This window comes from Carcharhinus amblyrhynchos, chromosome 2 (assembly GCF_965287045.1).
Source record: "Carcharhinus amblyrhynchos chromosome 2, sCarAmb.v2.hapA, whole genome shotgun sequence".
Lineage (NCBI taxonomy): Eukaryota > Metazoa > Chordata > Chondrichthyes > Carcharhiniformes > Carcharhinidae > Carcharhinus > Carcharhinus amblyrhynchos.
This window is the reverse complement of record NC_137325.1, coordinates 27,470,748-27,486,626: the sequence shown is the minus strand read 5'-3', so window position 1 is coordinate 27,486,626 and position 15,879 is coordinate 27,470,748. Positions and strand designations below refer to the sequence as shown.

The 15,879-nt window shown below is 42.4% G+C and overlaps 1 protein-coding gene across 2 annotated transcripts in view; it reads right to left on the bottom strand.

Annotated features, from left to right (window-relative positions):
- The window catches only part of LOC145353301 (uncharacterized), a 183,282-nt gene extending 173,771 nt beyond the window's left edge, over positions 1–9,511 (bottom strand). For both annotated transcript variants that reach the window (XM_080203929.1, XM_080203938.1), the window contains exons 1-2: positions 9,039–9,511; positions 2,395–2,446 (exon numbers count right to left, since the gene is read on the bottom strand). In XM_080203929.1, coding sequence (XP_080060055.1) covers positions 2,395–2,446; positions 9,039–9,325 — 339 coding nt within the window. In that variant the 5' untranslated portion in view covers positions 9,326–9,511. The remainder of the gene's footprint in view (positions 1–2,394; positions 2,447–9,038) is intronic.
- Between the last annotated feature and the right edge of the window lie 6,368 nt (positions 9,512–15,879).

The following is a 15,879-nucleotide window of genomic DNA, read 5'->3' as shown; positions in this document are numbered from 1 at the left end:
GTTCTGATCAATTTGCACTGTACCATTTTTATACGACCCTTCCAAAAGTGTGGTCTGACCAAGATTCTTGACAACTAAAGCGTAGGTCTTTTCAGCCTTCTTGAGATAAAACCAAACATTCCATCAGCCATTCTGATGCCACATACGTATGGGCAAGATTTTTGTGATTTACACACTTAAACTCAGAAACATAAGAATTTGGAGCAGAAGTAAGTGATTCAGCCCTTTGAGCCTGCTCCGCCATTCAATTAGATTATGGCTGATCTTTCTCTGGTCTCAAATCCACCTCTCTACCTGTTTCCCATATCCCTTTAACCAATTTTGTTAAGTCAGGAATATAGCTATCTCCTTCTTGAATCCATTTAATGATTCAGGCTCCACCACACTTGGGGCAGAGTTCCACAAATTCACCACCCTCTGCGAGAAGTCGTTCCTCCTCATCTTAGTTTTAAATCTCTTGCCTCTCAACCTGTGACCTCTTGTTATAGATTGCCCCACAAGGGGAAACATTTGGCCCATATTTACTTTATCAAACCCTTTTAGTATTTTATATACCTCAATCAGATTCCCTCTCACCCTTCTAAATTCCAGTGACTATAAGCCCAAACTGTTTGACCTGTCCTCATACATCAAAGAGTGGCACGGTGGCACAGTGGTTAGCACTGCTGCCTCAGAGTGCCTTTGACCTGGGTTCAATTCTGGCCTTTGGTGACTGTATGGAATTTTCACATTCTCCCTGTTTCTGCGTGGGTTTCTTCCAGGCGCTCCTGTGTCCTTCCACAATCCAAAGATGTTGCAGGTTGGACTAATTGGCCATATTAAATTGCCCCTTATTAGCAGGGAAACTAGCAGGGTAAATATGTGGAGTTATGGGGAAAAGGCTTGGGTGGGATTGTTGTCAGTGCGTGCTCGATGGGCTGAATGGCCTCCTGCTGCACTTAGGGATTCTATGATTCTTTCATCCCCACAATCAATCTGGTGAACCTCCTTTGAACAGCCTCCAACGCCACCACATCCTTCCTCAGATACTGGACACAATAGTCATATGTGGTCTTACCAACACCCTACGCAATTGTAACAACACTTCTTTATTTTGTTCCTCTGCAATTTCCAGTCTCTCACCATTTTTAAAAAATCCAATTTGTCTTTCTTGGATCCTAATCAGATGACTTTAATGCTACGATGATGACCTCTATCTGCCACTTTTGCCCAATCAAACCTAGTTCTCATTTTTCCTGATTTGCTTCAACCAGCCAATAGTTCTTAAGATTACAATTCTTGTTAGGGGGAATAAAAATAGTTTATATAGCAAGTAGGTTAACATATCAGATAAAGATAATTCAAAAAAAATGTTCCAGGTCTGAGAGAGTCATCACTTCAAGTTACAGGCAATTATCCTGAAGCCCTTCAGTGAATATAGGATATCACGCCTCGGTTCAAGAACCAATTCCCCATTTATAACATTGTTCCAATGGGAAAACTGTTTCCGACTTAGACATTTTGACTTATAACATGGTTTTTAGGAACCAGTTGTGCAGTAATTCTGAGGACTGCCTGTAACTTGAAGTGATGACTCTCTCAGACCTGGAACATTTTTTTTGAATTATCTTTATCTGATATGTTAACCTACTTGCAATATAAACTATTTTTATTTCCCCTAACAAGAGTTGTAATCTTAAAAACTATTGGCTGGTTGAGAAGCAAGTTGCCCTTCTTGACACTGTAGACAGCGAAACGCAAAGGAATATAACAATTGGCAAAGATGACTGCTCACCAGTGTCTTGTCATAAAGCTGAAATTGGCATTGTAACAAGGTGCCAATTTATAAATGTCTTAAGCGGTATTCATCATAACTCAAACATCATAAAGTTAAGGACTGCCTGCAATTAGTTCCATAGGGTCAACTTTAAAGCCCCCTCTGGAACAGTCCCAATTTTCCTATCATTAAAATTACACACTCCTCTTGATCAAGAGTTTATGCTGTGTACAACTATAACAAAACACTACCTGTAGTTTTATATTTGCTTCTTGGTTACAGTCTACAACCACTCCTCAGGTTACCGTTTTTATAAGTCATCATGTCTTTGTAACCTCTGCAGCAATACCATACATTGATTTCCCTTAACAGCAGTCAATGTTTGTATTGCAGATAGTTGCTCTGGTCCCGATTGTTTGTCAAATATCAGCAGAAGTCATTAAATGATGATAAAAGGATTTATCAGACAAATGAGTACTTAATTCACAAAACCTGAACTAATTACATACTTGACAGCAAACGTGCACCATTTTTTAAAAAGGTAAATCAACACTATTTACTTAACAATACAGTTAAAATCCATAGAGAAAATTGTAAAGAATCAGAAAAGTAAACTGCAATACATTTTGGGGACATACCTGGTCATCCTTTGGCAGTGGCTTTTTCTTCTTTATTCCTATCTGGATATAGCTGAAAAGAACATGAGTGATTATTTGATTTTCTTCTGATGAGTGAAGTTCAGTTTGAAATTAAATGAAGCACAATAATAAATATCACAGTAAAAGTTAGGGTCATATTTGCAATTACCCTAATTCTGATTATGCTAACTCTAGATCCCAGAGGGTGACTAAAATAATGTTAGTAACCATAGAAACCCTACAGTGCAGAAGGAGGCCATTCAGGCCATCGAGCCTGCACCAACCACAATCCCACCCAGACCCTATCCCTGTAACCCCACGTATCTACCCTGCTAATCCCCCTGACACCAAGGGGCAACTAAGGATGGCCCATCCACTTAACTCACACATCTTTTGAACTGTGGGAGGAAACCGAAGCACCCAGAGGAAACCCATGCAGACACGGGAGAAGGTGCATACTCCGCATAGTGACTCAAGGCTGGAATTGAACCCCGATCCCTGGCACTGTGAGGCAGCAGTGCTAACCACCGTGCCACCTTGACTTGTCAACAAAGAGGCACAGAGAAAAAAAAAAGCCTCCAGGGATACACGGAAAATAAAGAAAGAAGGCTTAATGAGCAAACAACAACTTGTAGTGAGACTTGTACATTTAATGTGTATAGACATTTCAAGACGCTTCACAGAGGCTACATCATTAAAATTGGGTACCAAAGAAGAGATATTTAGGAAGAGTAGCCAAAATGCTTGGTCAAATAAATACCCTTTAAGGAGAGTTTTAAGGGGGACACAGGGGGACTTAGAAGAAGAATTCCAATGTTTAAGAGGAGGAGGAAAGCACAACAAAGGTGGAGCAAAGGAAACAGAAGAATTCAGTCTGAGGATTCAGGGGTTGTTGACAATGGGAAAGGATGAAGAGATTTAAACATGAGGATGGTTATTTTAAACTGAAGCCGAGGGCAGGGAAGTGTGAGAAGCAACGGAGGAAGCTAAATGAATGATCTTAACCTTAATGATAGGGAGGTTCACAGACCCTTTACTTTTGATGATGTCAAGGCTGAAGGAGGGAAGCTATCTCAGGGAGAACTTCAGGATGGGGCTGGCACAGTGGTAGGGAATAAGGATTTGAAAGGAATGACAAGGGAACTGGAGTGGGTCAAGGCACTGGAAGGACGATTACGTCCAAGAGGTGTGGGGGTAAAAGACTGACGTGTAATTTAATGGAAAGGACAAATATTGTCACAATAGTAGCATGAGTGAGGTAGATGCTGAAAAATAAGGTCAGGTAGGGGGGTTCCAGAGTTCCTTAGCTGCAACCTGAGCTAAGTTTCAAAGCTATGTTGTAATGCATTCTGTTGCAATATGGCAGTGCATAGGAAGGATGCTGATTGCAAGTGGAAACACATTCTGGAGAGAAAGTGGAGAAGGTAATAATTGTTGCCCAACTCACAAAACCAATGGGGTACATACAATCAAATGTACTTGAAACAGGAGGAGGCCACTCAGCCACCCAAGGTTGTGGCTGATCTGATATGGCCTCAAATATACTTTCCTGCTTAACCCTTGCATCCTTTGACACCCTGGTCCATAAAGAATAATAGAATTGCCATGACACAGAAGGCAGTCATTTGGGCTATCTTGGCATTAAAAAAATTCAATGACCCTGCCTTCATCATCCTCTGAGTAGAACAAAAGGAGGGTGACAAGACTAATTGCTAACAAGTGCACGTACAGAAAGGTCAGTAAGGAATGTCTCTCTTCTTCCTTGTTACATTAAGGTATTGCCATACGTAGGTACCAGTCTGAGACCATAATTATACTGCCAGCAACATCTTACTTGCTGATCAAAGAAAATATGCACGCACATGCTTACAAGAGCCAAGTAGCACAAAATGACATCAAAATGCAACTTAATGAGCACAGATAGCCAACTATTTATTTACATTGGCCAAGTGAGGTTTTCCCAGTACCACCAGCTGGTGAATCAGAAATTCCCACCCAAAATCACAAGACCTTTTGCTGTCTGTTAAGCTTTCTGTCCTGCCTACAAGGATTCCCGCAGTAAGCAGGATCAGAAAATTTAGGCTATTAAGCTTAAGGCCTAGATTTTCCCTCCCAAGTGGAGTTCTCAGTGCCGGGATTTCTCCTGTCTCTGTGAATGCAACCTTCAGTTGGGATTTTCATGCTGGGGGTGCCGCAGGCTGGATTGGAAGTTAGACCTGCCAACCTCAGAATGAGTACAGAGGCTGCTGGGTATCGGGGTGGGTTGGGCAGAAGGCCTGCCTCTGTACTTTGGCACCGGTGTTGAATTAAGTTTTTAAACAAGAATAAAATGAAAAACAGCCCCGAGACCTCATGCCCCATGATTCCCACCCAACATCATGGCCCTTCTACCACCATGCCAAACCATACCCGTCTGCCCACTCCCATGACCTCTCATAACATCTCTGCCTTCCACATCCAAATGGCCTTTTATAGCTTCTATGTCTATGTATGCCAACCCATTCCCCACAACCATCACCATTTCCCCTTAACTCCTCCATGACAAACCACCTAGTATCTTCTGACAGTTCTTTAGCAGCTTGGCTATTCTTTGAAAGTTCTAATTGGTATATGCACTTTTTACGCTCAATCATGATTACTTTTCACAATCCCAAAGGGTACCTTACATATCCCAAAAAGGGTGCCTTACCGCATCCAAAGGTATCCTGGAACCAGAACCAAAGGGGCACCTCACCTCACCTACCTTGGCTACTCAAACAAATCCACCATGTTCTGACTTCCTCTTACCTGGTCTAATCTGCACACTCTGGGTTTCACACTCTTGCCCTATCAAAATCCTACTTCAATAGAGGAAGCTGGTAATTTAAGTGGCCTTCACAAACTTAGCATGTGCGAACCCTGGCCTGATTCCATTTCTGCACTCATAAATTGGAACATGCCTTGTTTATAGGCAGGACTTTGAATTGCTAGCCTTTTCCAGGATTTCTGCCACAAGGAAGAGGTTCTGGTCTTGGAGGGGATAAGGAACTCTTTCCTGGCTAACGAAGGGAATTCCTAACTTGCTGATAAGATTTATAGGCAGAATGTCTTTCAGGCAACAGGGGATCAGTAGGAGTTAAATGATTTTAAAACACGTGTAACACTGTCTGTGTTAGCTTATGTGAATGCAATAAGAAAATCAAAACAAGTAATTATGATTTTAAAATATATATGCTATTTTAAATGCAATTTAAAATTACATTTTAAATGTAATTTAATCTGGGCCAAAAAATTAATTTGATGAATTTCTACAGTTTGTTTTTAATTGCTTCTCACTTATTGCAGTGTAGTTGAGAAGTTAACAGTGCAAGACGACCTGCTTTAATAGGTGCACACCCAGTTTGCATTGATACAAAGTTAAACCATTTCATCAACTTGGGTATAACTGTCTATAAAAATGTGGTTCCCATTCTCAGACAGCTTGGAAGAAATTTACTTCAGGAGATTTCATTTAAAATATTTCCAGGAAAATAAAAAATACACCATTCAGGCAAAGTTCAGTTTTTCATATTTTATAACTTGTAACTGGGACATGATTGTAGAGATTCACAATTAAGTATAATACTTTTGGAAACAATGTTATACAGCATGAATTCTTTTGGCAGTTTTCAGAAGTACACAATGGTTTACACAAATTCCCATGCATTGCGGAACAAAAAGGACCTGTCACAAATATGGAACTCACATCATCAACAACAGCATAATTAAGTGATGAGCTTTATTCTGTTTGGCCACTGCATGCACTATTGTCAGGATCTGCACACAATTCACTCTTGATTAGAAATCTTGCATGTCAATTAATCAAATTGAAACGGTGGAAAAAATATACTTTTGTTTAGTCCTGATTTTATACAAACTTTCCAAATTCTCATCACCTTCCAACAAGAGTCTACTTGTCTCAAAGCTGCCGGATTCAGTGAATCGCTAAACTTCCACTTTCTGAATTGTTTACACTGTTTTAATCAGTGCAAAATTAATTTGATACGTATCACTACATAAGAACATAAGAACATAAGAAATAGGAGCAGGAGTAGGCCATCTAGCCCTTCGAGCCTGCCCCGCCATTCAATAAGATCATGGCTGATCTGTCGTGGCTCAGTTCCACTTTCCCGCCCTCTCCCCATAACCCTTAATCCCCTCTCTTATCAAAAACCCATCAACCCGCGTCTTAAAAATATTTAGCGAGGCAGCCTCCACCACTTCAACGGGCAGAGAATTCCAGAGATTCACCACCCTTTGAGTGAAGAAGTTCCTCCTCAACTCCGTTCTAAATCGCCCCCCTTTTATCTTGAGGCTGTGCCCCCTAGTCCTACTGTCTTTTTTGAGCGGGAAGAGTCTCTCCACCTCTATCCTATCCATCCCATTCATCATCTTATACGTCTCCATGAGATCTCCCCTCATTCTTCTAAACTCTAACGAGTACAAGCCCAGTTTATTCAGCCTCTCCTCATAGCTCAACCCCCTCAACTCCGGTATCAGCCTAGTAAACCTCCTCTGCACTCCCTCCAAGGCCAAAATATCTTTGTGCAGGTGCGGCGCCCAAAACTGCACACAGTACTCCAGCTGCGGCCTCACAAATGCCCTATACAGCTGCAGCAAGACCTCCCTACTTTTATATTCAATCCCCCTCGCTATGAAGGCCAGCATCCCATTTGCCTTCCTGACCACCTGCTGCACCTGCAAGCTGGGTTTTTGCGACTCATGCACAAGGACCCCGAGGTCCCTCTGCACCGTCGCCTGCTGCAGTTTTTCGCCCCGTAAGTAATAGTCCTTCCTACCATTCTTCCTACCAAAGTGGACCACCTCACACTTGCCAACATTAAATTCCATTTGCCATTTCCTGGCCCATTCGCCCAGCCTATCTAGATCCTTCTGCAGACTCTCCACACCCTCCGCACAATTTGCCGTTCCCCCAATCTTGGTGTCATCAGCAAATTTCGACACCCTACACTCGGTTGCCTCCTCCAGATCTACTGTTACCCACTCAATTTTTCCATGTGGTGAAAGAATATTTTAATGGCACCAATTTCTTTTACTATTAAGAACATTTGACACTGTTGATCCCACTTCATAGCAACGAATAACTGCGGCTGATAATAATCCCTCAGTGGTGTATTTTAAAACTTGAGGGGATTAATGTCTTTCTTGACATTCCATGAAACCCTGAGAATGGCCTGTCCGTGCAGAATTTCCCCAACACCTTTCAAAGCAGGAAAGCCTAGAGAGAGTAATCGGGGTAGGAAAGATGCCAATTATGCAACAAGTGTAACTTTAAAAAAAAGTATTTGCGACAATAATGCCTTCATTTAAACTTTCTTGATATTATGTGAAAGTACCTTCAAGGATAAATCTGAACATTTCTTCACAAGAGTGCATTTACTGGATGTCCAAAATTAATTTTGTACTGAATAAAACAATGTAAGCAATTCAGCAAAGTGGAAGTTTAGTGTTTTAGGAATCAGCTGATCAGATAATTTAATCTAGCAAACTTTGAGACAAGTAGATTGTAATTGGAAGATGATCAGAATTTGGGAAATTTTTTAAAAAACCACAGAATCCTACAGTGCAGAAGGAGACCATTTGGCCCACTGAATCTGCGCCGACCACAATCCCACACAGGCCCTCTCCCCATAACTCCATACATTTACCTTATCTAGTCCACCTGACACTAAGGGGCAATTTAAGTTCATTTATTAGTCAGAAGTAGGCTTACATTAACACTTCAATGAAGTTACTGTGAAAATTCCCTAGTCGCCACATTCTGGCGCCTGTTTGGGTACATTGAGGGAGAATTTAGCATGGCCAATGCACCTAACCCACACATCTTTGTACTGTGGGAGGAAACTGGAGCACCCGGGGAAACCCACACCAACACAGGGAGAATATGCAAACTTCACACAGTCACCCAAGCTGGGAATCAAACTTGGGTCCCTGGCACTGTGAGGCAGCGCTGCTAACCACTGTGCCACCATGACACCCATAAAATGACAACAGAAAATATAAATACTTAATAGAATCATAGAAATCCTACAGTGCAGAAAGAGGCCTTTCGGCCTATCGACTCTGCATGATCGCAACCCCACCCAGGCCCTAACCTCATACCCCTACATATTTACCTGCTAATCCCTCTAACCTATGCATCTCAGGACACTAAGGGGCAATTTTAGCATGGCCAGTCAACCAATTCCACCACTTCATTTTGATTAATCAACTTTCAGGGTAACATCTAATTCAGACAGACTGTGAAGATTCCTGGCAATAGTGTATGCAGTGATCAGACACAGAATAAAGTTTACCATTTAAACGATGTTGACTGATGTGAATTTTATTTTAAGAGACACCTTTGACAGGTCCTTTTCCTTTTGCCATGCAGAAGGTTGGATTAATCAGTGAGTGCTTCTGGAAACTGCCAAAAGAATTGATGCTATGTAAGTTTGCAAACCTAGTTCATCTTTTAAAACGGCGTAATCACTGAATCCAGTGTGTAAACTGGATGCATGATACAAAAGATAGGAATATGTTAACTACAGTCATGCTGATGTACTGTCATGTTAAATAGGTGTACAGACTATTTAATAACAAGATATTGCTGCTGTTGCACTCACTCGAGTTTTTTGAACCTCTCCTTGCCTCCAGCCACGTACTGTTTGCCGGTGTCCAGCTCCTCCAGCTGGCAGATGCGGTGGCCTTGCTGGGGGGTGTAAATGTTGCGGACTGCCCCGAAAGGCGCCTCCAGGCCGCTGGTCACCTCCTTCAGGAAGGCTTCGAAGGTGGAGATCTGGCGCTTGTTGATCACAAACTTTCTCCCGGCGTAGAAGGGGTCCCCGTTGCGGTAAACCCGAACGCACTTCACCGCCGGCTGCGCCAGGAAAGTCGGCTTGGCGGTTGCCATGGCGGGAAGGGGGTGGTGGGGAGGGAGGATTTTAATATAATAACATCGACATGAGGTGAAGGTTTAGGTTTGGAAGGGAGCAAACCACCCTCCCCCCAAGCACTCCCCCTCAAAGTGCCTGCGAGACGGTTTGAATGGGCTCAGGGTAAGTGTGGCAAAGTGCAGGTAGCGGCTTTGAAGTGTAACATGCTGCCGTCTCCCGGGAAACTGTGTATGCGTTCCATCGTTTCCATGGCGACCGCCTGGCGGATGGGGCGGTAAGCAGGTGCACGTGCGCTCGGGAGCCCTGCCCCGCCCCCTTCCTCCCGGCCCCGCCCTTCCCCCCCTCCTCCCACGCTGCCACCCCCCCCCCCCCCCCCCACCCCACCTTCTATCAGTGTGATCTGTGTCCAACCTGCTCAGGTGGGTGTTCCACACTGGAGAGCTTCACTGAGCCAGCGCAGCCTTCTGTATAAACAGCTGGTTTTGCAGTAAGTGTCCCAGACCAGTGAGACAGTTCCCCTTGGTTGGGGGGGTCAATCACGAAGAGGCAGGAGATTCAGAGTGGATTTGAGAGAAAGAAAATCACTCAGAGGGTGGTGGGATTCTGGAAGGCACTGCCTGGGAAGATGGTGGTGGCTGGAAACCTTGTAACCTCTAAAAATAATATTTGGATGGGTATTTGAAATATCGTAACATTCAAGGATATGGGATTAGCGTGCGTTTGGTGGTAGTTATTGTAGGTGCAGACTCAGTGGGCTGAAGGACCTTTTTGCACTGTATGACTCTATGACTCTATCTATGACTTGAGCTACATCAAAGGACGTCTGGCACCTTTTCATGCTGCCTCCCTGAGCTGCATCTAGATCGAAGCTGACGGTCATCCCTGAGACCAGGATTGGGGGCTGGGGTGGCTACCGTGTTGAAGGGAGCTTTTTTTTAAACTTTGTTTATTATTGTCACAAGTAGACTTACATTAACACTGCAATGAAGTTGATGTGAAAATCCCCTAGTTGCCAGACTCCGATGCCTGTTTGGGTACACTGAGGGAGAATTTAGCACGGCCAATGCACATAACCATGTCTTTCAGACTGTGGGAGGAAACCGGAGCACCCAGAGAAAACCCACGCAGACACAGGGAGAACATTCAGACTCCACCCCCTGTACAAACGGCTATTTTTGCAGTAAGAACTCCATCAAAGGACTTTTCGGTGACAGTGACCCAAGCCGGGAATTAAACCTGGGTCCCTGCCACTGTGAGGCAGCAGTAATAACCACTGACTAACCAGCACCACACATCACTTGGAGCTCAAGATCACATCCATACCAGTGGCTGCCCCCACTGCCAGTCATGGCAATAACCCTCATGGAAAGCATGGTTAAAGAGTTGCTTTGGCAAGGGTGCCATGACAACCTGCCCCTTTTATGGTCACTGGTTTGGTTTCAGTGTCACACTTCCCAAGCCATCACTGCAGCAACTTTGCTCTTTGCCAGGTGAACTTGGGTAACTCAGTACCCGAGCTGCAAACAAAACAGTGGTCTGTTTTGCAAAGGATGAGTTACCGAATACAGAAATAGGCCATTTGACTCATCATGCCTCTGTTGGTTAAAAGAGCTGTCATATTGGCCCCATATGCCTGCTTGTTGAGTAATTTCTGGCATAGAAGGAGGCCAATCAGCCCATCAAGTCCACACTGGCTCACGGCAGAGTAATTCATTGAGTGCCACTCCTCCTCAACTTGTAAGTTCATCTTTTTCAAGTGCCCACTCAATTTCCTTTTGAAATTATTGATTGTTTTCACATCCAACAGTTCCAGGGATGAAGGAATTCAGTTACAAGATAAATTGGAGAATCAGAGGTTGTTGTCTTGTACAAAGGTTGACAAGAGGTGAGATGGCAAAGCTCAAAATAGTTAGAAATATTCTTTCTCCTGCGGAAGAAGTGTCTAGAAGCAGAGGACATATGTAAAGTTAATTTATTCATGTCACAAGTAGGCTTACATTAACGCTGCAATGAAGTTACTGTGAAAATTGACTGGCAAAAGAACCAGAGGCAGTATGAAAAAAAATGTTTTTAACCAAGCAAATGGTTGGAAGAGGTAAATTCACTCCAGGCTGGAAGGGAATTAGATAAAAACCTGAAGGCAAAACAAATTGCAGCATTAGGACAGGTAGTGGGATTAGTTTGATTGTTCTTGTAGAGAGCCAGCACAAACCTGATAGGCCGAATGCCCTCTCTGAGTGTTGCAATTATTCTGAGACTTGACAGTTTGAATTTTGCTGTGGGCTTCAGGACCCTGACATTGGGACAAAAAGGAACTATTTGCCAGAGACAGTCTCCCAGTTAGTACTGCTGCCTCACAGTGCCAGGGTTTCAGGTTCAATTCCGGCCTTGGGTCTCTATCTGTGTGGAGTTTGCACTTTCTCCTTGTGTCTGCATGGATTTCCTCCAAGTGCTCCAGTTTCCTCCCACAGTCCGAAGATGTGCAGGTTTGGTTGCTTGGCTGTGCTAAATTGACCTTCATGTCAGGGGGATAAGCAGTATAAATGAGGGTTACAGGAATAGGACCTGGGTGGGATTGTGGTCAATACTGACTCGATGGGCCAATTGGCCGCCTCAAAGCTTCCCAATCAAAAGGCTGGCTGGCAACTTCACGGGGTATGGACAGAGACATGCCACATGAAACCTAACACACACAGGTGTGAAATGATACAGTTTGGAAGGAAAAACAAGGAGGCAGTACAAAATAAAAGATACTGTGATAACCCATACAAGGTCCATAAAGAATCATTGATTAATCTCCCTATGGGGCTTGTTGACTATGAGTTCCCCTGTTAATAGGCAGTGGCCCAAATTTACCAAGCTTTTGCGCCCAAATACGGGTACAACTTGATGATAAAGTCGAACTTGACGCATGTAGTGTGATCCGCACCTGCCTCCATGCCGGTTTCCTCTTTTGTCAAGGCCCGGAAAATAGCCACGATCAGGACCATGCCCAAAATGGGCACAACGACCATTTTAAATGTATTTGCATGTATTTAAATTGACTTAATAGGCTGCATGCCCAACTTCACAGCACTTCCCCCTTTACCACCGCATTCGACCATCCAGAATCGGCGCAAAACAGATATGCTCCACAAAAGTCCAATTTGGGCGCTCCAGTTAGTGAGGAGGTAATTGCTGAGTATCCGACGGTTCCCTGCTTGAGATCTGTGGGGGCAGGAGGGGAGATGTTGGGACCAACGACTCTCTGCTTGAGATCAGTGAGGGGGAAGGTAGGGTCCGCTGCCACTCTGCCTGTGATCAGCGGGGGAGGAAGGGGAGGAGCCCATGATCAATCTGGGTGGTGGAGAGGGTGAGGGGATAAGGGGATCAGTAATGTTATGGGGGATGGGGCAGTGTCTGTGGGGACCAGAGGGAGGCATTATCCGGCCTGGGAGGGATGTGGCAGGGGAATCGCTTTCTATGATTTCTCTTCTGCCCATGCGCAGTTAGAGGCACCAATCAGAGCTGCAGGATTTTGGGTCCATTAAACCCCGTCCACAGGCTTGAGCAGTGCGATTCGGAATCACTGATATTTTGCAGGCAGAGTGCGTATGGGGGGTGCCTGAGAATGGGTCGAAAAGTCAGATCTGAAACACTCCCAGTTTCAAGTCTGCCCAGCACTTAGAATCAAAATGGTAAAGTAGGGCCTTTAGAATTTTTTTGGGAGAATCGCCCCCTCTTTTTTTAAGCACTGGCACTTTAAAAATGTATTCCAGTGGTAAATCTATTATGATCTGGCATCAAAAAAAGTTACGATATCACTTTTGAACTCTTGTCCTTGATAACCTGGTCATTAACATTGGTTAGCTTACCTTTTTGTCCCAACAAAATTATTTTTTTAATTTTTAACTGTCAGAAAAGTAACCCGTTTTAAGATCTTGTCAGATCATGAATAGCATTTAACAAAGCTGTTGTACTTACACTATACTAACCTAGTTGTGGTATTGCATCAATGGCAGTTTAATTAATCCTATACACAAAGTTCTGCTTCCAACATAATACTGTTAATCTCTTAACTGTATTTGTCAGCAAATCTCAATAATATAGGCAAGCAATTGGCCGTGACATAATTATTTCAAGCAGAACAATTAAACTTTGTTAAATTCATTCAAGGTGTACGTAATGCTAAAAAATATCAAGTAACAACTGATTAGAACTTAATATAGTTCATAAATTTTAAATAACTAATGCAACTGATATTTTTTATAGATTTATGTTCTCAAGCTTTTTCTGAATGACAGAGTACCAAGATAAAAGCAATGCATTTTACCATCAAATCTATACCCTTATCTAGCTGACTGTTTGATTAAAACAAAAATTAAATATCCTTTAAGAATATTTTATTTTTAAGGGGAAGTTTTCATGTGGAACAATATATTTTCGATGGCTCAAAAATACTGTTTTTTTACTAGGGCTGCAACTGGGAAAATGTGCTTTAATGTCATGAGAAATTATGTTGGTTTTGGAGAAATATATTTATGCCCAAATTTCTGCTGAAGCGAATTCACATTAGTCTGAAAATAAAACCTCCCATGGATCTGCAACACTTTCAATTGTAACTAATTATCAACTAACCATCCACATCCAGTGTATTAAAGGAGCTGGCCATGAAATAATGGATGCAATGGTTGTCATCTTTAAAATCCTGTACATTCTGGAACACTCCTGCCAGATTGGAGGATGGCCGATGTAACCCTGCTTTTTAAAATGGGAAGGAGGGGAAAAACTGGGAATCACAGACTTGTCTGTATGGGGGGAAATGTTAGAGTCTATTACAACAGAGCACTTAGAAAATATGAATGAGACTAGACAAAGTTAATGTGGATTTATGAAAGGGAAGGCAAATGGGATGTTGGCCTTCCTTGCAAAAGGAGTTTAGTACTGTAACAAGAATATCTTATTGCAGCCGTGCAGGGCCTTGGTGAAACCACACCTGGAATATTGATTGCAGTTTTGGTCTCCTTACCTAAAAAGGGACACACATTGAGGGAGGGTAGCGAAGGTTAACCAGACTGATTCCTGGGATGGCAGAATTGTCACATGAGGAGAGATTAAGTTGACTGGGCTTGAAGTCACTGGAATTAGGAGAATGAGAGGGGATCTAATTGAAAATCGTAAAATTCTGACAGGGCTGGACAGGGATGTTGTTTCATCTGACTGCGGTGTCTAGAACAAGAGGTCACTGTCTCAGGGATTGGGGTGAGACATTTAGGACTGAGATGAGGAGAAATATCTTCACTTAGAGGGTTGAGAAACTATGGAATTCTCTACCACAGAAGACTGAATATTTTTAAGAAGGAAATAAGTAGATTAAAGGTGTTAAAGGGTGTTCTGGGGCATCTTCGATGTTTCTCCCTGACATTCCCCACCTGCAGATCACCTCACTCAATATCATTCAGAATAAGATCATGCATGGACTTAAAATATTCTCCAGTTCTCCATTTATCTGTATCCATCTTGTGGATATTCCTCAATAGGTTTTTTTGCTAGTAGATCCTTAATTGTTCCATCCAAATTACTTACCTTTTCACTATCATTCTGCTCATTGTTTGATTTTTTTCACAGGTACTGATGTATTTAATTCCATCCCAATTGTTTTGAAGTTAGCTTCCCGATGGAGTATGTGTCAGTGGCTTGATAAGTTTGTTGTTAGTCAAGTGGTGTGTACGTCTGAGACCTGCTCTTAAGTGTATAATTGCAAGCACTTCCAAATCCTTGAATGGGTCCATTTTGGACTGGTTTCCTGCATATTAGTTACTTTGTATGTAACTCATCTTCACACTTATGCAGTATCTCAATATCATGCCAGCACTTTCTTGACTCTCAGGCGATTTTGTCATAAGGTTTTGAAGTGTTTGCTCATCTCTCCCAGTATGGTCCCGATACCTGTAATAGTGGATAGAGTATCAAATTATGTTCTCTTAAAAACATAGAGAAAGACACAAGTACCACCAAGAGAAAGCTACCAATTTATTAGTCCATCTATACTTTCCTTTCAATAGAATATATATCAATGCCAGATCAAAATTTTCCATTCTGTTCAATTTCCAGTACCTATCTTCTACCCTCAATTAATTAATTCTATTCGGCTTGTTTCATAACATCTTTAAAACAGAAATCAAACATTTCTATTTGATTCCAGGCACTAATGTATTTTGATTGCTTGTTCTTTGTCTTAAATAGCATCATTTTTAAGGTAACTTGCTAACAGCTCATTTTTCCTATGTCAGAATTGTCTCAAATTCAAACTACAGTGTTGTTGGCTTTCAAATATCCATTAATGACCATCTTATCTCTTCTTAAAAAGTACTTTGTTCATATATTCATAGATACACCTAAACTGTGTATTTTTTCTTAGAATCTTTTTAAATGTCTGTTTTTTTAATCACGATCATCATTCCCATTATCCATTAAAAATATCCCACGTTTAATTCTGTCCTACCCTGTTCAACTATTACCCATCCTGTTCTTGACTCTCCACTCACTCTACTATAACTCGTCGACAAACACGGTCACATCAGCCCCCCAT